The sequence below is a fragment of the Eupeodes corollae genome, chromosome 2 (genome assembly GCF_945859685.1).
Source record: "Eupeodes corollae chromosome 2, idEupCoro1.1, whole genome shotgun sequence".
Classification (NCBI taxonomy): domain Eukaryota; kingdom Metazoa; phylum Arthropoda; class Insecta; order Diptera; family Syrphidae; genus Eupeodes; species Eupeodes corollae.
In genome coordinates, this window is record NC_079148.1 from 42,439,494 (window position 1) to 42,462,104 (window position 22,611).

Below are 22,611 nucleotides of genomic sequence, written 5' to 3' on the forward strand. Positions count from 1 at the left end.
ACTTAAATTCTACTTTAATTTGGGGTCACGATACTGTTAGATGTTCAATAAACTCTTCTCTTCGTTATCAATTGCAAGTTTAGACATACTTTCCTCTTCTTCTCTAATAAGTGTCATCTGCTCCAAAAGGTATTTCTGTCAGTAAATTATTGGCACTTGGGATAAGTTGAATAATTTATTTTGTGACAATAAATGCATTCATTTTGATCTATAAAACTCTTCAACTCTTGTCCTGTAGGTCTGCCAAAGAGTCTCGCTTTCCCGAAAAAGATAATAATTATTTGTTTGTTCAAAATTAATGAGAACTTCGGCAGTAGCATTTAGGTTTTATAATTATAGTGTTATCCCAAAAAAATATAAACAAATATGAGAGGCTCAGTTGAATAGACATATTATAAACTAAACCATAAATCATACAACATTCAATTTTGCCCAGGTCGACAAAGTCGAAATGTCTACAGCACCATGTTATGTCACTTTAATTTTTCAAGACATTCTTGGTTTCTTGAATGATATTGGCTCTAAGTAATAAAATTTCTTCCATATTGTTATCTTAATATCGGTCTTCTACAAAATGGAACCAAATCGCAGTTCATAGGAGGACAGTTGATAAAGCTAAAACAATATATAATACGACTTTGACAATTCTAGCATCAGCTCTGTAGCAATCTACATCAACCAGATACCGTCCAAAATTGTGTCTTCGGCCCATAAATGACTGACAAGCTCACGTTTGCTTCAAATAAAAATGTTTCAATGATGCACATACGAAGACGACGGACGGTTGCCATAAGTCTTGTTTCACTTGTTGGTGTACACAGAACTAACTTTGAAAATACGTTTTCGGTCATTTCGGCTATAAGTCAAAATAATTTTCTTATGATTTTTACAAGGCTCGGAGAAAAAATGAATGTTCTTGGATTCGTTCGGTTTGTTTTAAGTGAGACAAAGTTCAACGTCATGATTTTAAAAACATATTTTTTTCCAACATGACCGCTTGGAAATGTCTGCAAACAGCTATAAGGAAATCGAAAGCGAGACTGTTTTGGACCAACGATACCTCCCATTTTTGTATACAAAGTATTGAATGTTTTCCGTTTAAGCTTATTTTAAATATAATTACCATGTTTTTGACCAATCCTTAAAAAAAGAAAAACATACAAATGAAAATGTTGGGAAAGCCCAAACCAGAGTGAAAGAAAAAGTCTGATTGACCACATATCCATTTCAAGACTCTTGATTTTAGCTCGTATGTGACTTGATGATGTTTGAATTTCAATTTTGGTCCAACACAAAAAGAAAAAAAAAATCTAGTACGCGACGACTTATTCAAATGAGGACATTATGTGCAAGGTCATAGGAATACAAATTACCTGCGCCCTACATTTTGTTAACCAAAACAAAACAAGAACACACTGTTTCGCAACAAAAACAAAATCAACATACCTACACCTTACTTGTACGTTCGATGAAAGTTCTTAAAAGACTGTGTTTCCGCTGCACTGGGTATTCAAGACATCCCACTTAGTCTGACATTGTTACAAGTATACAAGAGTCTTTGCACAGGCACCGTTTGTCGTCGCGTAGCTTCGTCATTCGTTCGCCGTTCGCCATTCGTCACCACATTAATTTCACTTAAGTGGGTGTGCCAAATAACCGATTCTGTCCAAACAATAGAAACTATTTTGGTTAAGTGTACGCATTCCATTTTTTTCTGGTCTTGACCAAAACTAAACCTTCCAACAAATGTTTTGGAAGACAGAAAAGAAAGTAAAATGTTTGTTTTGTATGTAAGCCCACTTGCAAACTTTAACTTTTAGTTGTACCTTTGGATAGAAATTAGTTTTGTCGACACTTTTGATGTTGAATCCGTATTCGGAGAAAAAAAAGACAAATTAACATATTCATATACTGAAGATGGAAGCGGGTGGTGACGTGACATTCAATAAGACTTTGGCTTTAATATATATGTTAGAAGTCAATGTATGAATATTGAGAGTGACTATATTTTTGAAAAGAATTTTTAACTGACTCTTAAAAGAGTAAAACCCCACTGGGTCAAAGAAAAGTTCATTATTTTGTAGGTAGTTTTGTTTTTAAAAAAATGAATTATGTCGAAGTATCAAATCATGAACAAGATTTAAAAAAGTCAGAAGGATGGATCGAGGGTACGGTAGCTTTATTATTATTATTATTTATTATCTTTATTTTTGCAACATATAAAGTACTCGGTAGCTTTGTTAGGGGCTTTTCCAATAAGAGGTGTCATTGAATAGCCCCCCTCCTCGAGTAGCTGTTATCTTCTGAAATTTGAGAAGCGAAAACTACGCCATTACTTAAAATGGGGCTATAAATTCAGATCGCCTAAATTAATTGAAAATGGTGCAGGTTTTGCAGTTTAATTCAAACAACTAAAACAGTTTTGGGTCGTCACCCGTGAAACACGTTTTTTTCGATAAAATGAAACTGATTGCAAAATTTGAGCTTTTGGGGCACTTAAGTAATGAATTGACTTAAAACTTGCGAATATTACATTTTTAAAGAGTGCTATAAGCAATTAAGATAATAACACTTAAACAAGGTAAATAAAATCAAAAAGGTTTTATTTTTAACTTCCCATAGGGAGTTATTGTAATGGGTTCGATTTGTCAAATTAAAAATGTTGACATTTCTCGGCGTCTCTAGGTCCCAAGAGGCGAAAAGATTTTTAGAAAGATTTCTGTGCCTGCGTGTGTACGTACGTTCCGTATATCCGTACGTGTTCGACTTTTTTTTCGTCGTCCATATCTCAAGAACCAGAAGAGATATCGACTTCAAACAAAATTTGCTATACAGATAATAAGACAGAAAAATGCAGAAAGGACTCTCAAGAAAATTGAGTGGGCGGTTTTTTTTACCATAACAGTTGAAAAAAAGGTGAACATTTTGCTTAACCCTAAATATCTCATGAACCAAAAACGCTAAAGACTTGAATTAAATTTTATATAATATATTGTAACGTGAGACGCCAAAAAATGATATTTCTTAATTAAATCCAAATAACGTTTTTTTATAAATCAAAAAACTGAAAATTGAAAATTGAAAAATACAAAATGATTTTATCTCCAAAACAATTCTGTGCAACAAAAAATAACGTTTTCAACATCTGGTAAGATTTTGATATTGGCTTCAAACTACTTTTCTCTTTTAAAAAATATTGTTTTCAACATTCGGTAATATTTTGAAAAAATCGAATTGACGTTTTCTTACAAAAAATAAAAACCTAACAAAATTATTTTTGATTCAAATAGCTTTTCAAAAATTAAAAATCTCTTCAAACTTTTTTTATTTCACAAAAAATGTTGTTTTCGATATTCAGTAGTTTTTTTTTATAAAACTCCAACAGTCCGTCATGAAAAAATAAAATCTACGAAAATAGGACGCGAATTTGATAAGAAATGATTTTCGGTTCTTGAAAATTTATAATGAAACAACAACATCTTGTGTGTGCTACCACCAAGTTCATAGGATGGAGTTATAGCTATTTCACGGGGACCAGCCCGATCATCAGACTCCTTTAGTGGTGCTTAATAGCTTTTTATGTCCAATTTAATTTTTGAAGAACTTTTTGCCCGAGCTGGGCTTGAACAAGCGATCTAGCGTGTGAGGAGCTAGTGCACTACGCACTACGCCACCGCACCCTCATGAAAGTTGTAAGCCAATTACACGTTTTTTCCGTTCTATCGAACTATACTGAACCGATTAGCATTTTTCGGTTCAATCAACTAATTTTTAAAAATTTAAGAAATGGTACTAAAATTGGTAAAAATATGTTTTCTACTAAAAATCTATTTAACAAAACTACATTTTCAAACTAAGCAATTTCCTTATATGTAAAATATTGTTGGTAATTTCATTTTTTTTTAAGAATAATTCAACTAACAACTTTTTAACTCAACCCTACAAACTTTTAAGCAAGACAAATCGACATACGGGATGGGAAGTTATCAGTGTGGGTCGCATCCCAGCCCCTTTGTTATTATGGTACCGTCGCGAGGACTCTAGAAGTATGGATTCTGAAGGGGTTATTTGGCCAGCAGATTAAGTCTAAGAGCTCTTAAAGTTTAATCGCTACAATAATTCAAGCCGTTCGATCACCAGCAAGATCCTATCTTCGCTGATTGGGTCGTTATAATGCTTCTAGAAAAAATCATCCAATTCATAAAAAAAATCACCTTCAATGAAGGCAACCATATTCACCTTGGAGGCTTTGTTAATAAGCAAATAGCGCACTTTAAGCCAGGAAAATCTTAGCAGCTCCGTATTCCATGTGCCACTTTTTGCTATAAAATAAACACCAATTGATTTCTTTTAAAAAATACCAATTTCTTGATGCCGGCTTTAACGTATAAAAATGTCATAAATTAGCATTGAACAACTATTTAAACAATGAAATCAAAAAATACTATAATTTTTAAAACATTATCAAGTGTCAATAACGGTCTTAAATCAATTGAATCTTAACACAAAATTGTTTTGAAATCTTCAATATTTTTATTTCCTGGGATATTAAATTTCAGCAAAAATTGTTAAAAAAGCTGACCCTATTATTTTAAAGTTCTTACTAAAAAATGTGTATTTTATTATGTGTAAAACCACATTTTGCTATCTCCAATATCTGATTGGCCTTGAGATATGATTAACAACAATGACTTTCAATGGGAATTTGATGATCTTTAATTTAGTAAAAACTTATAAGTGAAAGTGGCAAAGAAGTCGATTTCATTTTAAAAACATATAACACAACATTTTTGAAATATTTAAGGCCTACTCGAACTTTTTTTACCCAGAAATTAAGCTTTCTAAAAAAATCGTTTCTAAGTTCTAAATTCTTACAATTAAAAACATGGTCACCATAAAATGATGTCCACACTAAGATTTCTGAGTCAAATGTGCCGAAATTTATTTTTTAGAAACAAAATGACAACAACACAATATTTTTGTTCGTGTCCAAAAACAATTTAACATTGTGATTTGAATATCTAAGTAAAAATTATTTATTTGGAATACCAAAACGTTGTCATAAGGAATTGGAATTCGTTTTTTAATATAATTTAATGAGTCTAATGGACGCAAGTACTCAATTCATATGAAAAACGATTGGAATATTAATTGAAGAATCATTCTGGTTTTGAATTTAAGAAACTCTATTTTCTTTTGGAAAAACATTAAAAATTGATTTTATGGTATCTTAATTATATGTATATTCGATTTTGATTAAAAAATATTATTTTAAGAGAATTGTATTGCCTCAGAAATTAATTTTTTGCAACCACTTAAATTTGTTAAAGTCAAAGTGTAATTAAATAAAATCATAAATTTCACACTTTTATTAAACTTTCACTCTCAAGAAAATTGTTAAAATAAGTAACGTGCCTGTCGAATAAGAACTTTCCACAAACTATATGTATTTTTATACCTTCAAACAATAGTTAAGCTTGTCTATATCTTATAATCTCAACAAACCAATCAAACAATTATGGTTGAATTAAATCTCAATTAAAACGTTATCCGAGATAACCTCTATAAACTAGGTACAAGTACCACACACAATTTGTTTTGTTTTTTTTTTCATAACATTACCTGTACCATCTACCTATTAAACTTTCTTCAACAAAAAGCTAAATTAACAACCTGATATCTTTCAGGTGTGTTTGGACAATAACAAGTGAATCATCTTCACGATAATGCTTATTACAGGGTCGTCTCATTCATGTGCAACAAATTTTTGACACGTAAGGGCGAAAGGACCTCTTTTTTTTATTTAAAGAAATAAATATAAAATCTTTGAATTATTTTTTGTTTTAAGCCAAAAATACTTGTTTATTCACATTTCTTTCGGCTTCAGTTGGCTGTTTTATGGGGCATTAACTCCAAGAAGTGAGTTTTGTTTATTTCGAAAATCTTTGCTGGGTTGTTAAAATAGTCTTATGAGAAGTCTTACATTATAGCAATGAAGTGTCAAGGTTGTGTAACTAGGCGCCACAAAAAACTTGACACGACCCTGAGAATAATAAAAAGGTATCGTTACTATAAGAAAGAAATTCCTCATCGCATACCACACATATCAACATTTTTAAGTGAAAGTTCTGCAATTCTTGATCAACGCCGGCTGATTAAGAAATACAAGTGAGTCGCATGTTTTTGTTTTTCTTGTCACTCTGACTATCACCGCGATCGATGACGTGATGTCATTTTTGTCAATGGGATTACTAATTTTTATGTTTAGTACAAATTTCCAAAGTAATTATTAAAAATGCATAGTTTCTAATTTTATATTTATATGGTCGAATGAACTACATACCTAGTTGACTTTAGATGTTGTTGTTTGTATTTTTTTAATGCCTAATGAATTATTTATGCTAATCATTTAGTAATTATTTTGGCAAAGTCGTGGTGACAAAAGGTAGAGGTAGGTATACAAAATTGAATATATTTTTCACGCCATAACCATTAATGGGGAGAAAATGAGAACCTACATCTTAATCGGGCCCTGACATGCGGCGACCATTAAAATTAATATAGTAAAATTGTGTTAATTTGTATGGGTACGAGTATAGGTATAGAGTAATTATTATTTTATTTGTTTTAGTTTTTTTTTGGAAGCGTAGTGGCCCTAAACGTTAGGGTATATTAAACACCATGCTCTGTATCTATTATCAAGAACAAGAAGATAAAAAAACTAAAGTTCTATGATATGGGACACATTTCTACCTATGAAGTGAAACATTATTATAGTGAAAATATTGTAATTAAGAACTTTTAGAGGCTGGCACTAAAAGATATCGAACATTTAAATAAAATTACTTCAAACCCTGAAACTGTGTTGAGTTGATAAAAGCTTAAAAATGATTTTTGTATACCACGTTTGGTGCTTACAAACTCTCAATAAGATAAGAAGCATGTCCAACAGCGAAAACTAAATAAACAAATTAAAGGTTTGCTACTCAGCTCTTTTATTTGTAAGACAAAAAATGTTGCTGAAATATGTTTGACTTGAACTTTTTTAAAGTTCCTGCTTTTAATAATTTATACAAAACATACATTATGTACATACATATAAAACATTCACAATTTACACAAAGTGCGATATTTTTTAGTATGAATGTTTAAAGGGAAATCGTAACAATAATTTAGCTTACCAATTATATATAAATATGTATGTGAACTTAGTTTGATTTGTTTTTGCAAAGTTTAATTTTTTTTTAAACATTCAAATTGAATCAGTCACGCAACAATTACTACGATTTTAAGAATGAGACATTTGATGATCTAATGTACATAAGTGATTTTCGGTTTATTTTTTGTCTACTACTTTTGGAAAAAGTCAATTTATTCTATTTTGAATCAGTATTCGCCTCATATTTAAATGAAGGGAGTTGCCATACATACAATTTCCGCCAGATTAAACTTCTTTGAAATGCTTTTACTTCTACATCATTTTTTCGAAGCTCATACTTTGACATATTTCAATGAAATTTATCGTTTTCCAATAACTTTATTTTGAAAAAAAATAAGTGCTGATTAGTCTTGCTTAAAAGGTTTGTAGGTTTTCGTTTTTTGTTAACAAAATTGTCTGTTGAATTATTCTAAGAAACTTAAATTTGCCAACAATGTTTTCGTTATAATTTGATTTCTATTTCTAAAAATTACTAAATGTCGAACAAAATATTTTCTGTGCAGGGCTGCATTTGGGGGGGGGGCAACCAGGGTGGAAGACCCGGTTCCATCACAAACGGAGGGCTCCCACAATAGATACTTAGGAAAATTTTGTTTCAAATTCCAAATAATGAACACTAGTAAACGTCTTTTCTTTTGATATGCATTTTTTTTTGTTCTTTTACCTTTACTTACAGCCTACAGTACTTTATACATACATGATTATTTAATTATATTAATCTTAAATAACAGAAATCATTGATCTATATTTGTTCAATCCAATTAGGCAATCAGTGAAATATCAAAATCTGAAATGGCCCTGATAAGAAGCACTTCCAATTCACTACCCATCTTGAGGGAGTACCCCAATCGGTTAATGGCTTAGTGGGGTGGTACTTGCCCGCAACCTCGGAGGTTTGATATTCGATTTCGTGTCTCGACAAATTTTTTTCTTATATATAAACATACTCGTATGTACATATAAATTCATTGCTGTATATGAAGAATTAATGTTCTTCAATTCGTAAAAAATCAATTATTATTGACTAATTGGCAATTTGTCCATCCGCTGTTCAATTCGAATTCTGATTGAGAAATTATTGGAGAAGAAAAGCGGCCAGCTCGAGCTGAAGCTACGAAAGCCTTAGTCGACGGCTATTTATCTTTCAATAAAGGGCAAAAATATATGGTGAGGAATGAAGCAACGCACCTTCTACAGAAGATGAGTGGTTTTGAAACCGCTTTGTTGTAACATTTTGGAAAGATATCTTCGAGTGATTCAACGCTACAATCAAGATGTTGCAAGACCTGAAAATGATTCTTCAATTGGCATTTGATAAATACGAGGAAGCAGCAAAAAAAATAGCCCATACTGATGAATATGTACAAACAAGCACCCGTACTAGAACGAGAAATGTGAGGTTGAATTCGCCCGATTACGGGGAAGCATAAGACGCAAATGTGTCACCCAAGGAAAAATACAAAGTGTCCGCCTCATCCCAGTGATTGACCAGCTACCCGTTTCGCTTACTGCAAGCCTTTGAAGCTGTACGCTAGAGATTTGGATTCCTGAATCACATCGTGAAGATGGATGCTGAAAATTTGCACACTGCAACAGAGCCATTATTGAAAGTGTATCCGCATGATTTAGAGCCTAGTCTTGGTAATGAGTTGGTTCAATTTGTGTCTTTGATTGCCTCATACAAAAAAGAAAAGGACTATGGAACAGATCAATCGCCGGAGCTATTTTATAACCAAATTATCGAAAATCGAAATTTCAGAGCTACATTCCCAAATCTCGAAACTGCATTGAGAATGTATTTGGTTTTGATGATAATAAATCGCACTGGAGAGCGCTCATTTTCAAAAATTAAAATTATAAAAATAGGCTAACCGTCTATCGAAGCTTTATCTCTTGAGCATTAAAAGCGATTAACTCCGAGAACTGGATTTCAACAAAATCATCAACGATTTTTCGGCGAAAAAAGCTCGAAAGGTTCCATTCGTTAACCCTAAAATTTAAGTTTTGATAATTATTTTGTCCGTTAATATTTACATGTGTTTGTTCGATACTAAAGAAATCTACTTGGTTTCACAATAAATTATTTATTGAAAAACTCGAGTGAAAAAATGGTTTACTTTGTTTTGAAAATAATTGTGGCGAGGGGGCCTCCGCCGCTTCTTTATTGACCCGTGGCCTCTGGACCTCTAAATCCGGCCCTGTTTTTGTGAGATACAATTAATTTGAAGCCAATATATTTAATTTCTGAAAATACCTTTTATTCGAAAGTAAATTTTAAATGTATTGTTTTTTTAGATTTTTATTTTTTGTAATTCGATTTTATTCAAAATTAAAGTGAATGTTGTTTTAGAGAAAAAAAAAATTTTACCAAGGCTTAGTAATGTTTTCTTTTCAGTAATGCTTAGTAATGTTTTCTTTTAAGGTTTTAATTTATTATAAAAAAACTGTCTATTCGATTTTTCTCAAAATTTTACCAAATGTCAAAAACGTTATTCTTCGATCCATAATATTATTTTGTTCATAAAATCATTTTTTGTTCGTAAAATATTCTGGGTGACAGTTATTTTTCGATTTATAAAAAACACCATTAATTGTATTTTTTTCCTAAAATATACTTGTTTGATATCACGTTACAATATACAATATACAAATAAGTTAAAGTCGGTAGCGTTCTTGGTTCGTGAGATATTTTGATTTAATCAAAATGAAACATTTTTTTTAAATTGCTATGGTAAAAAAGTCACTCACTCAATTTTTTTGAGAGACTTTTCTGGATCTTTTGAGATTCCTCATTATTATCTACATATATAAGAAAAATTATATCAAGTCTATTTCTCTATTGGTTCTTGAGGTAAGGACGACGAAAAACTTCCCGAACGTACGTTTACAAATACGCACAGACATCTTTCTAAAAGTCTTTTATTTAGACTCTAGGGACATTGAAACGTCGAGAAATGTCAAAATTTTCAATTTGACAAATCGTACCGATTACAATAACTTTCTATGGGATGTTAAAAATCTTATGTGATAAGTTTGGTGCATTTTATGAAGTTGTATCATTATTGAATAATTCTTCTTTGAAAATAAGACTGAAGACAAAGTTTCAGTTAACGTTGTTCGTTACAGAGCCATATTCACTGATTTTTGCTCATACAACTTAAAGGCAAAGATTTGGACAACCTCTGGTTTCACGCAAGCGGGTGCAACTTCACCACATTTGACTTTTTTCTGTGGGCAACCGTGATGTGCTTAGACATTTTTTTAATAGAATCGAATGTTGCGAATCTTCCCAAAGAAGTCATTTGAATGATGTTGTTTTTTAACACATCTCACAAAAATTACAAAGTCAAAACTTTACAAATAATTTCAATTTTCATCAAAAAACGTATTGTTGTGTGTTTTACTTTCGAGCCCGAAAAATGAAAGACCTTGTATAAACTTTGTTTAATACTACTGCATATATAAAACAAAGTATAAATTGCGTAAGTAATTCCTTTATTTTCTTTTTAAGCATTGTCGATCAGATATAATTAGATTTGTTTTTATTTCATCATTTTTATTTTATTTTCATTTGGTACAGATTTTATTTGTTTTTTTTTTGTTTAGTTTTCTTTTTAATTTTTTATAGTTTTTGAATAGTTGAATGAAGCTAACAATGTTGATGTATAGAAAGGATTTTCAATGTTTTTACTTTATGTTTTTAATTTTTGCTTTTGTTCGGCATCTTAAAGGTACAACAATCTTCATTTAAATATGTTTCCTAAAATCTTTTAACAAAAGCATATACACCATAGGTTTAAAAAATATATATTGTTTATACACCTTAAGCTGGTATATATTTTTGAAAACAAAATATTAAACAAATTCTATTAGTTAGAATCTGTAAGTTTATTTAAAATAATTTTAATTTTAAGGTAAGGAACACAAGTTATATACTACTGTATGATTTTTAAAATTATAAAATATAAATAAATGTGACTAGTATTAATATTTTGATTAGAACAAAAATGTAACAAGTCGATTTAGAAAAAAAAAGGAACCCTTGTCTTTATTGGGAAGTTTGTTTTTTAGTTTTGTTATAATTTTAGCCGAAAATGAAACCATAAAGTTCTTTTTTTGAGTAAGGTTTCATCTTTTTTAGATATGAACAAAAAAAAATCATAAATTTCACTTACAGAATTCTACCGCAAAATTAAAACATAAAGGCATTTAAATGTAGTAAAATACAAACAGTAGATAAACAATATAATGCATTCATCATAAATTACACAATTTAAACATGGACTTATTAATCATAAGACACACTAGAAGAAGGCAAATACCAGTACATATTATTTTTAGTTCTTTTCTGCATTAAGTTTATCTATTTATATGTTCTATAGTAAGCAGCAAAACCGCTTAACAAAGAAAAACTAAAAAATCTCGTAACAACATTTAATCAATAACCTCAATGGACAATTCGCTTAGTTTTGCTAACTTTTTGTTTTTGTTTTGCTATAATGTATTTTCTTTTATATTTTTGGTTAGTTTTTTTTTTCTTTTATTGTTAAATCGGCTTGTTTTTATTTTATCTAAATTTTGTTGCTTATTTTTGGTTTTGTTTAATGTTTTGCAAGTGAATGAATTTAATCTACTTTGCTTTATAGTGGAATTGATTTGCAATCGCAATTTAATATTTTACAATTTATTTTTAATTTTATTTTTGAAGAATATTCACACTTGATAGATAAAAGATATTATAAAGTTGCGAGCTTTTTTTTAAAACAAATGTTTGATATAATTTATTGCAAAATTTACTAAAAACTAATTTTCAGAGTGTATATTTTTTTTACAAGCGCCACTGTAAGCAAGCCTTTGCTTCAACTTTACAAAACTTTTCTCTCGATCAAGTGTGAAAGAACTTTTTTACATAATTATGTCAGGAGCGGTGCTGCAATATTGGAACCTAAAAATGGTGATTTGTAATAATTTATTATTTTCTTCTATAGTTTAAGAAATTAGCCCACTAATGTTCTGTTCTGTTTAGTTTGTATTTTTAATTTTTTCCATATTTGCTTTTGTTGTTTAAATATATTTTTAATTTATAGGTATGTGTTTTCTTAAAATATGATGTGGCTATTAAATACAATTTTATATATGTTTTATGTATATTTAATAATTTTGTTTTTAATTTAATTTTTTTTATTTTATTTTGTAAATTTTTAATGTTTATTATTAGCAAGCTTTCCATATCAAAACTATATAATGTATATCATAAGGAATCTTTATATTATTTATATACTATAATGTGTACATATATTTTTTATACATCATTTTTTGTTTTATTTATTTATATATTCTCTTGTTTTTTTCCCATATGTATATATATAAACGCATTGATATAACACACTAATAGGTATAATATTTTTTTGGACGATTTTGAAATTTGTTTGATGTTTTGATGTTTTTTATTTTGTTTGTTTTTCAATTTATTTATTTATATTTCATATCTATATTTTTATATTGTTTTGTTGTTTTTGTTTTGTAAGGGATGAATAAATACAATATGAGTAAAGGGAGTTGTTTTATTTTGTAAATAAAAATTTTGTTGTAATTTTTTATTTATTCTTTATATTTTTAATAAATATATATTTTATTTTTATATGTGTGTGTGTGGTGAGTTTATGATGTGTGTTAGTTTGTCTTGTTTTATTATTATAAATAACTCAAATCTATGTCTGACATTGCTTTGTTATATGTACAACTTTTCTTTTCTTTTCTTTTGTTATATTTGACTATAAATGCCAACAATTTTTAATTACATTGTTTTATATATAAATAAATTAAAAGTGAATGCGATTTCTTATGACGGTTTATTTTATGACATGTTGAGGATATTTTTAAAGCAAGCATTCATTTATTTAATTTTTTTTAAAGTAGTGTAAGCATTTTTGAATTCAGAATTAGTGTTTTGTACTTATTTGGGAACCATACCATTTTGTGGATTTTGTGAAGCATAGAATAAGCTTTCGATATTATGTTTTGATTGTAGCTTTAAATTGATTCATAACGCTAGTTCTAGAGAAAATCACTCAGTTTAATTCGTCTAAAGTTGGGTATAATTTAAATAATGTCTACGCAAACCACTTGCAATCAGTTTTAATTCGTATTCGGCCTCATGATCAAATAAACTGAACAGTTCATATTAACATAGACATGGGTAAAAACAACCAATCAAACAGATAAGAAGTGCGCTGATCAAGTTCGTATGTTGAAGATTTGTATGGCTAACTCTTAACACCTGCTTCATGCTAAACCAGACTTCTTCTTCAAGAATCCATATTTAAATTCCTGAAACTTGATTCAATTTCATTTGTATTTGAAGCTTTTTCTTTTGAAACGAAAAAGCCTTATTTGTGTTTCGTATACAAATAACCATATTCTCTGTTTTATTCTAAACTTTTCTACTGAAATGCAAACGTACTTTGTCGGTTGAATTGTTTCGGTGCACAAAGGGTAATGTTTTTTTTAGAGTCAAATCGACTCAAAAGTGCTGCCAGCCAGTTTTGATAAAAAAAAACGTTTTTTTAATAAAATATTTTCTCCCACCATGTTTTAGTGTAAATTAAGAATCAAAGTTCAAATACAAAGCTTAATAAAAAACATTTATTGAATTTAAGGATTTGTCCATCTTCAAATTGAAGGTTTTTAAATGTGAAGTCAACATTTTGAATTTTAAAGAACCATCAATATAATAATAAGAAGTTTCATAAGAAAACATTGATTTTTGAGAGAAATCGATGAGACTTTAATTCACATGCATACAGTTACAGCACCATTTCATGAATCACACTTGCAGGTGTATATCCCAGATAACTTGACAAATTTTATCTTTAAGGTCGATTGTGGAGCATTAGCATAAAATGTATCTTTTACTTGGCCTTAAAGAAAAAAAGTTTAAAGGTGTTCAGTCACAATTATGATCACCTGTTCGAAATATAACAGGGTCGGAAAACTGTTTTTTATGAAAAATTGATGTTGTCGAGTTGCTTATCTGGCACGCATGGCCGACATGAAATTAACGTCCACATAAATGTTTTCCAGTTCTGTTCATTAAAAATTATAGAAGTAAGGTCCAATCACTACACTGAACCTTAAAAGTTTTAATAATTGATTATTTATGAAATATAACGTAAAATGTCGTCGAGTAATATCAAAACCTGAGAACGTGCTTTTTGCCGATAAAAAATACGAACTTTGCAAACTACAAATTTTTTAAATTCATTTGTATGTATTCTTAGTTTTTCAAATATATTCATATAGAATTCAAATATCTCGAAACGACTATTTGAAGGCAGAAATGACAACATGCTCAAAATCATAAATGTGTTCCTGCCATTTTAAATCTGATGCAAAAGAATTGAAATGATTCCCAAACAAACATAAAACTCCTAACATCCTTGAGTTCTGGACAAGAAGGTGGTTTTATTTTGTATATTATACTATGTGTGTGTTTTGTGTATAAATAAATAAGTGTAGGATAATATTTGTTTTAATTATTTTGTTTTTTTTTCTGATTTAAGCGGACGGAAAAGTTATGAGTTGATTTTGCACATGAACTATGTATGTATATATGTTTGGGGCACTGCTTGTTTTGCTAAATTTATATATTTAAGTTTATATATGAATATATTTATATATATTTTTTTAAAGTTATAAATAAATTTTAAATTAATTATATTAAATGCTGATAAATAAATAACTAGTTAAATTATAACTATTTCAAAAAATTTGTTACATTCTATTTATGTATATCAAAATAAATATTTTTTTTATTATTTTTAATCTGCTAATTAAAGCAAATTTGTAAATGACTTTTATTTTTTTTTTAAGTAATACTAGTTTATGTATCATTCATGAGATTTATACATTTTGTTAATAAGGAAAATAAAAACCTTTAATGGTTGATAGCAAATACAAAAAGTCAAAAAAAATAAACACTTATATATAGATAGGATTTTCTTGACCAGTTAGAAGTCGAAACATTGACGTTGGCATTGTTTTCATTAGAATCTAAAAGAAAAAGAAGTATTTAATAAGGATTGATTAAAATTTGTCATAAAAATTAAATAAAAACCTCTCCAACAGATGTAGCCAGCAAATTTACTATCTTTTCATGTGGAACAGCAACTACGCTTTGATTGTTAATTTCAATTATGCGATGTCCTACTCTGACACCACCTCTTTCGGCAATACCTCCACGTAAAAGACTGCAAATCTGGTAGAAAAGATAAAATTAAATTTAAACTTTAAAAATGGCGCCCAAACAGACCCAACAGTTGAGAATTTGCTCTGTATCTTGTTTCGATCAACTGGAAAATTAATCTTTTCAATTAAGATACATAATCTGTTTTTGTGCAAATTAGCCAACGAAACAAGATACAGAGTAGGCTTGCTCAAACGCTTCCACAATAATAACTGAATTAAATTTAAGAATTATCCCGCTTTAAAGCATTACTTACCACACCATTTTGCACACTAAATCCCAATTGATATTTAGTGTTGGGCCTCTTGATTTTCACTTCTACCACAGGAGCACAGGGCACTACAGTAAACTTAACAACAGTTTGATTTTTCGAATTCTTGATGTAAGTCTGACAAGTTGACAATGGCAGGCCAACTAAACTCAGTCCATTTATAGCAATTAACTGATCGCCAATATTCAATTGTCCACATCTGGCTGCTGCTCCTGAAGACATTAAATTTGCAATCACAACAGTTGGTAACATTGACCCCCAACCACTTTCAACAATAACCACCCCGAGAATTTCACCCTTAGCTTTGGGTACAACAACTTCTTTTTGTAATTCCTTCTTTGCAAATATCTCCAATTCATCGCCAAATATCTCTTGGCTATTTAATACCTCTTGATAGTCCATTTCTTTGACAAAACTATGATCTTCAATTCCGTTTGCTTTTAAAAATTCCATATAGGCCACTTGGAATGCCTGACCAATTGATTGGGCAATAAATTGGGCTTCGTCACTTTCAAATACATGACATATCATTTTTGGGGTGCGATTTAATTTGGGTCCATCGTCAATGTCTTGTGAGACAAAACGTCGCCTGGCCATGAGGACGACCAAATCACCGATGTCAGCAATATATGAGATCGTTCGGAGAGCATGGTCCATCATAATTTCCTTAAGGTCAGTATTAAGGACCATGATCTTTTCGGTTGAAATGAAGAGGTCGACTTCAGTGCTAGGCTGGACATCACCATCGGGAGCCTAAAATAAAAAGAAGAAATACAAATATTTAAAATAAATTCGAATGTTGTCTATGGGGTTTTTTATGAATGTGTACTTAAAGCAAAATTTTAAAAACATGATAATATTAAATGATTATGATGGTTTTCTGTTTAAATTTAACGTTCAAAGGTGATTGCACAACATTACTTCAAATGACTTACCAATGTCTACAGGAGCATTAAATGGTAATGTTTTTATTGATGTTTTATCCAAATCCAAGTTTGAGCATATATGGAAATATAATGAAGGTAAAAACAAGTTTTTAATGACAATTTTTTTAAGTGTGATAAGCAATTTCCAGAAAATAAAAAAAAGCAACTTAAAACAGTATTTCAATAATTAAAATATAGACTTCACTTTTACAAAATAGAGAAATAATTTTGTAAAACCGAATCATTTTTATTTGAACAACAATGTTCTTAGAATTTATATATTAAAACTTATAATAGTTTTTGAACGCTTTTCGTATGATTTTATTATCAGAAGGTTTAAGGAATTCACTATAGAGTTTTTCTAATTTTTAAGAATATAAGCAACATTTTGTGACTATTTCAGTCACTTTGCGTGCTGCATTTTTATTTCTCACAAAATATAAAGTGTTTTCCAATAAGAGGTTTCATTTTAATATTAAAAAAAAACATGTAGTTCTTAAAAATATCCAATGGATTTCTTTTTTCAGTTTAAAAAAAAAGAGGACATTAAAAATGTAAAACAATATATGCCATACTTTTTGCATGATTACAGTTGAAGTATCACTTCTTCTGAAATTTCCCATAAACAATTCACACATTTGCATAGCTTCAAAGAAAAAAGTCTACAAGTATTAAATAGAATAGAGAAATAAATTGACAGTTCGTTACTTGTGAAGCACGTACCGTCTTCTTGTTTAAATACAAATTTTCTTCATCATAACCGAAACCGAAAATCAAACAAGGCTTTTCAACAAACTTGGATTTTCCAAGACCCAAATGCGATAAACTGCCTTATCACTGAAAATGATTTTTCGATAAAAATCCAGATCATTTTGATGCATGTCAAAAATTCAATCAGCGAATATATACGACTGACGCGACGGTCGCCACATTACTGGTGATCGATCTGGTTGACTTCTTCTGTTAACTATATTTCACAATCATATCAAAGTCTTTACGCTGAATACGGTTTAATGTCTTTTGTGGAATGCTTGAGTCCTTAGGATAAAAGAAGAACCGACAATCCTAGGTTTTCGTCAACATTATGGGATCAGCAGTAATATTATCAGTTGAATTTTAGTGTGCAATCGGTTTCCATTCTTTAAATCACTTACTAGGATCAACAGCTCAAATTTTTTCACCAATTTAACTATTGCGATCTGAGAAGGTGCTTCACGACGACAAAAAAGTGATTAGTTCTTCAAATTATGACTACAAATTTTTCAACATAATTGTATTGATTTTTGTTTACAAATTCGTGCTTTGTTGGAGTTTTTATTTGTCAAATGTTAAAAGATGACTGCAGGCCAAAATGCGGGGCAATTCTTAGTGAAAAATAGATTGATACAAAAAACAATGTTTCATATTGTTTCTTTTTAAAAACACGTGTTCAATTAATACTCTCCTGGAGGATTGTGAGTCTAGAAACAAATATAAAAAGCTAAAAGTGCTATCGTCAGCGAAACAATGTATTGGATTAGAAGCAGACACGAGATCATTTATAAAAATGAGGAAGAGGGTTTGAGACAAAACGGAGCCCTGGGGAGCCCTGGGCCACGCCAGCATTTAATTGATGAGTTTCAGACTTGAATCCGTCCAATACAACTTGTATTACGCAGTGGTTTTGCTAGCGTGGAAGAACACCTTTTCAGAATAATAGCGGGATACCATCTGGATCAGCGGATTTATGAATGCTGAGATCTTTAAGAACTTTTGCGACAGTTCGAGTACGAAAAATATTGGAACCATAGAATCATTTACGCGTTCAAGTCATGACACTATCTGGTAAAGTGGAATTTTCGCGAACTGCCTTGCAAATAAGTTAGCTTTATCAGCACAGCTAACTAAAGGAGTGTCATTGACAACAAGCGTAGGAACCGAGGAAGTTTAAGAATTCCTCATATCTTTTACAAATGACCAAAAATTCTTACTGGCTTCGGGACATTGCATTATTTTTCGAAGTAATCTTTGGTCAAGCAAAAATTTGGTCCTTCGAATATAGGCGTTGCAAGCCTTCATGGCTTGCTTAAACTTTTTCCGGTTTTACTCAGTGGGGTTAGCTTTAAAACACCGGAAGCTCATCTCTTTCTCCTTGATAACCTCTATGCAGCTCGAATCGAACCATGATTTAACCTTGGGTTTAATACTTTTAATCCTATTCGGGATAAAGGTTTCTATTCCCAGATAAATCATACTAGAAATCATATCTGCACTGGAGTCTACGTCGCTACTGAGGAAGCATATCGACCTCTGAAGAAATTATTGAGACCGTCCCAGTTGGCTTTCTCGTACTGCCAAACGATTCTCTTTGGAGCTCTTTCTTCAATTGGATTTGTTTGACACGAGAAATTAGCAGATATGATACAGTGGTGCGAAGTGCTCAGAGGCGTCAATACACTGATTGTGTACTAATAAGGATCAGAAGTGAGAAACAAGTCAAGTGTATTTTCTGCTCGGCAGTTAACGTCTGATATAGAATGGCGACTTTAAGATTTTTTAATGCACTCTTGAAATGGCAATTCTACAAAATTACGAAAAATGAATGTAAAAGTTTCTTTTTAAACGTTTAAATAACATTAGAAATACAGACACGCCCGCCGGACCAGCCCATTTGAAACAATCCTCGTTTCAGACTTCGACCATTATTTTAGCATTAATTTTTGAATATCAAACAATATGAATAAGTTAATTTTATAATTATTGTATTGAGCATGTTACTTTTTATAGCCAAACACATGAAACTATATTGAACATTTTATATTTTAACAAAACAAACTTCGAGCAATTATTTTGAAAAAAAACCAACATTTTTGAAACGAAAACCTAATATTAAATTAATTTTCTGCGTAAATAATAAATTTAATTTTATGTGTTAGTTTGCTCATAAAATGAATCGTTTTGAATTTTAAACTTAATTAAAGATATAGTATATTTTTTTAAACAAATATATGTAAATACCTTCAACGTAATTAAAAATTTAAAACACACAAAACTTAAAGCTGAATATGCTTATTTAAAAAACACTATTCTAACAATAAACAATATTAAAAATTAGGTTAATATTCAAGTTAGAACTATTTCAATGATGTGACCTGTTTTTAACGACTTTACATTAAGCACTAATATTCATTAATAGAATATTCTTTTTTACAAGTCGTTGCTTCATAATAAAATAGAAAAAAAAAATGTTTGTATTAACATATATAACTATAAATGTGTCATAGCACGAATGTAACACCTGTTAACAAATTGAAGTACGTAAAGATAGATACAAATGTATCTACACATCTACGCACTAAACACTTGCATTCAATTAAGATATATACAAACTTGTAGTGAAGAGTACCCAACATTCGGTTGAGATATTTGGTTAATCGATTTTTGTTTGTTTCTATAACTTTCATTAAATTGTCGTATGGAACGGCGGCGTTTAGTATTTACAAGGAAATAACAAAAGTTTAATTTGCTTATGAAAAGATTATCTTCAAGGTCTGTTAACTCGGGGACAACAATAGGATACAGGATATAATGAAATAGAAAATTAAAATATATCTGGTGATTTTCTGGGAAGAAAACTTATTTAAAGGAAAATTACTTTTGGAAGTTAGCTTAGACAAATAATTTAAAGTATAATTTTGTCTACTTTTAAATGTTCTTTTGTTCTTGAGTGAGATTCTTTTAAATAAAACCGAAATTTGGAGAATCAGAAATTAAATAAAAATGTATATTAGAAGAATTATTGTGCGTTATTATGAAAACGTCGACATTAAAAGAGAGCTTGTGGAAATATTTCAATATTGTCGTATCTGTCAGTAAAATCTGGCAATACTTTTTTACCCGTTTCATGTTGGTAAGTGCGTTGGACTGTCATGCCAGAGGGATTGGGTTCAATCCTTGCCTGTGTCGTCTAAAGTTTTTTCTTAGCAGGTGCTGCCTCTTTGCGATGAATTGACAAATTCTCCAAGAGTAATTCTTGTCATGGAAAGTTATTTCTCAAATAAGCCGTACGGATTCGGCTTAAAATGAATGTTAATATCGTTACTTCTTATGGATGGAAATTGAAAATATTTAAAAGACATGGGAACAATTGAGTGTATGTTTGGTAAGGTTTTTATAATTTTATTTGTATAAGGAAACTTGGATTTACCTATAAAAAACAATTACTAAATGTTACTAACAATGTAATGTAAAGGGTTTTCCAATAGGGATTGGTTAATTTTGACAGCTTGTGGCGGCCATATTGTGTCTTTTACATTTTGTCAAAATTCTTTTAATCAGTTATTAAAGACAAGACAGTAACAGCGTAAAGCAACACGTGGAAATGACACAACAAAGTAGGAACGATGCGCGCATTTGACCTTTCTTATGTGATACATGGTCCTTCTTTCAAGCCGAATATTCAATGTTTGGTGGCTAAATTCCAGTCCACCGATTAAGTGAACAAATAGCCAACACCCGTATGTCAATACAGCCCGATGTAACAAAAAAAAACATCGCTGCCGCCCGTTTATAAAAGCGTACAGCAGAATCCGAGGCTCACAAGAACTTAGCCTATCACCAACCACAACAATGAGTCGTGATTTAAAAGCCATCACTCATGCAAAACAAAACTGACCCAGGAGCTGAAACCAAATGACCATATACGCAGCTTCATGTGCTCGAAAATTGTATTTCAGAGCAGTTGGAAGTAAATAACAGCTATAGACACAATCGATGTCCGGTCTACGAAATCGATTTCATAGCATGGTCATATAATCGATTTCATGGTTTATAAAATTTGTCTAAATATTTTACCAGATGTCAAGGTAATTTCTCGAAGCATTCAATTATTCTAATATGTTGGTAAACATTATTGGTTCGTAGGATATTAGGATATTTAGGAACAACTAAATTTTTCACTTTAGTTTGAATGATGTGATTAATAGAAAATATAAACATAGTCAGCCGAAAGCCCAAGGTGCTCCTACTGGTTTTGTATTCATTTGTACATTTATTGTTAAATTAATGAATACTAATAATAATAATAATAAATTAAAGTCCATATCTCTACTCGTTCTAATGATATGGTAAAAATCTAAGAAACATGAACATAAATTCAAGGAAACTTCAAGCTTCGTGAAATGTTAAATTTTTCGGACACATTACAAAAACTCTAATCTAATCATTACAAAACTCTATCTAATTCAAGTTATTTCTAAAAGAAAATGCAAGTTGATCAACGCTATTTAAACAAAAATGAAATATTTTAAGGGTACCCGGTTCCAGTTCAATTTTTTTTTCATTCTGATTTCATTTTTGTTACAAAAAAGTTACAAAGTTCAAAAATGCTTAACTGACAAAATTCAGTTGGAAAAAGTGACATAGAAATTTTAATAAAACAAATTATTACAAAAAATTCATAAATGTTAATGTATAATCAACCAACACTTTATTTTGTTTATTTTATTTAACTTTCATTTTTCTGTACAAAAAAATGTAGATTATTTTAGTTTTTGCAGTTAAATTTATTATAAAATAACATTGATAATTGATGGTTTTTACCAAATTGGTTTTGCATATTAAATATTCAATATTTTCAAAACAGATTAAAAATTCCATATTAGACTTCAAGAAAAGACTCCATGTTTTTTCTAAGGTAAAATTCAAAACTGAATTTTAAGTCGCCGCAAGTTTTTCTATAATAAAAATAGAAATCAAAGAAATTAATAAAAATTCAAAAAAAAAAAAAACAATTATTTCGAAAAGAAACTTTAATGGAAATCAATACAGCCGCAGCCGTTAAAATAAACATTGCTCAACACTCAAAATTTTATGTTTGTAATTGTTTGTAGTTTGAAATACACTTTATCAAATCGAATGCTTGGAGAATTAAAATAAAGTTCATAACACCTTTGGCAGTCTATACATTTTG

General features: G+C 30.0%; 1 protein-coding gene across 12 annotated transcripts in view; it reads right to left on the reverse strand.

The window, feature by feature from the left end:
• Positions 1 to 10,693: 10,693 nt before the first annotated feature.
• Positions 10,694 to 22,611, reverse strand: part of LOC129944358 (uncharacterized) — a 50,710-nt gene continuing 38,792 nt past the window's right edge. For all 12 annotated transcript variants that reach the window (XM_056053732.1, XM_056053734.1, XM_056053731.1 and 9 more), the window contains 3 exons: positions 15,721 to 16,488; positions 15,336 to 15,476; positions 10,694 to 15,271 (listed from right to left, as the gene is read on the reverse strand). In XM_056053732.1, coding sequence (XP_055909707.1) covers positions 15,200 to 15,271; positions 15,336 to 15,476; positions 15,721 to 16,488 — 981 coding nt within the window. In that variant the 3' untranslated portion in view covers positions 10,694 to 15,199. The remainder of the gene's footprint in view (positions 15,272 to 15,335; positions 15,477 to 15,720; positions 16,489 to 22,611) is intronic.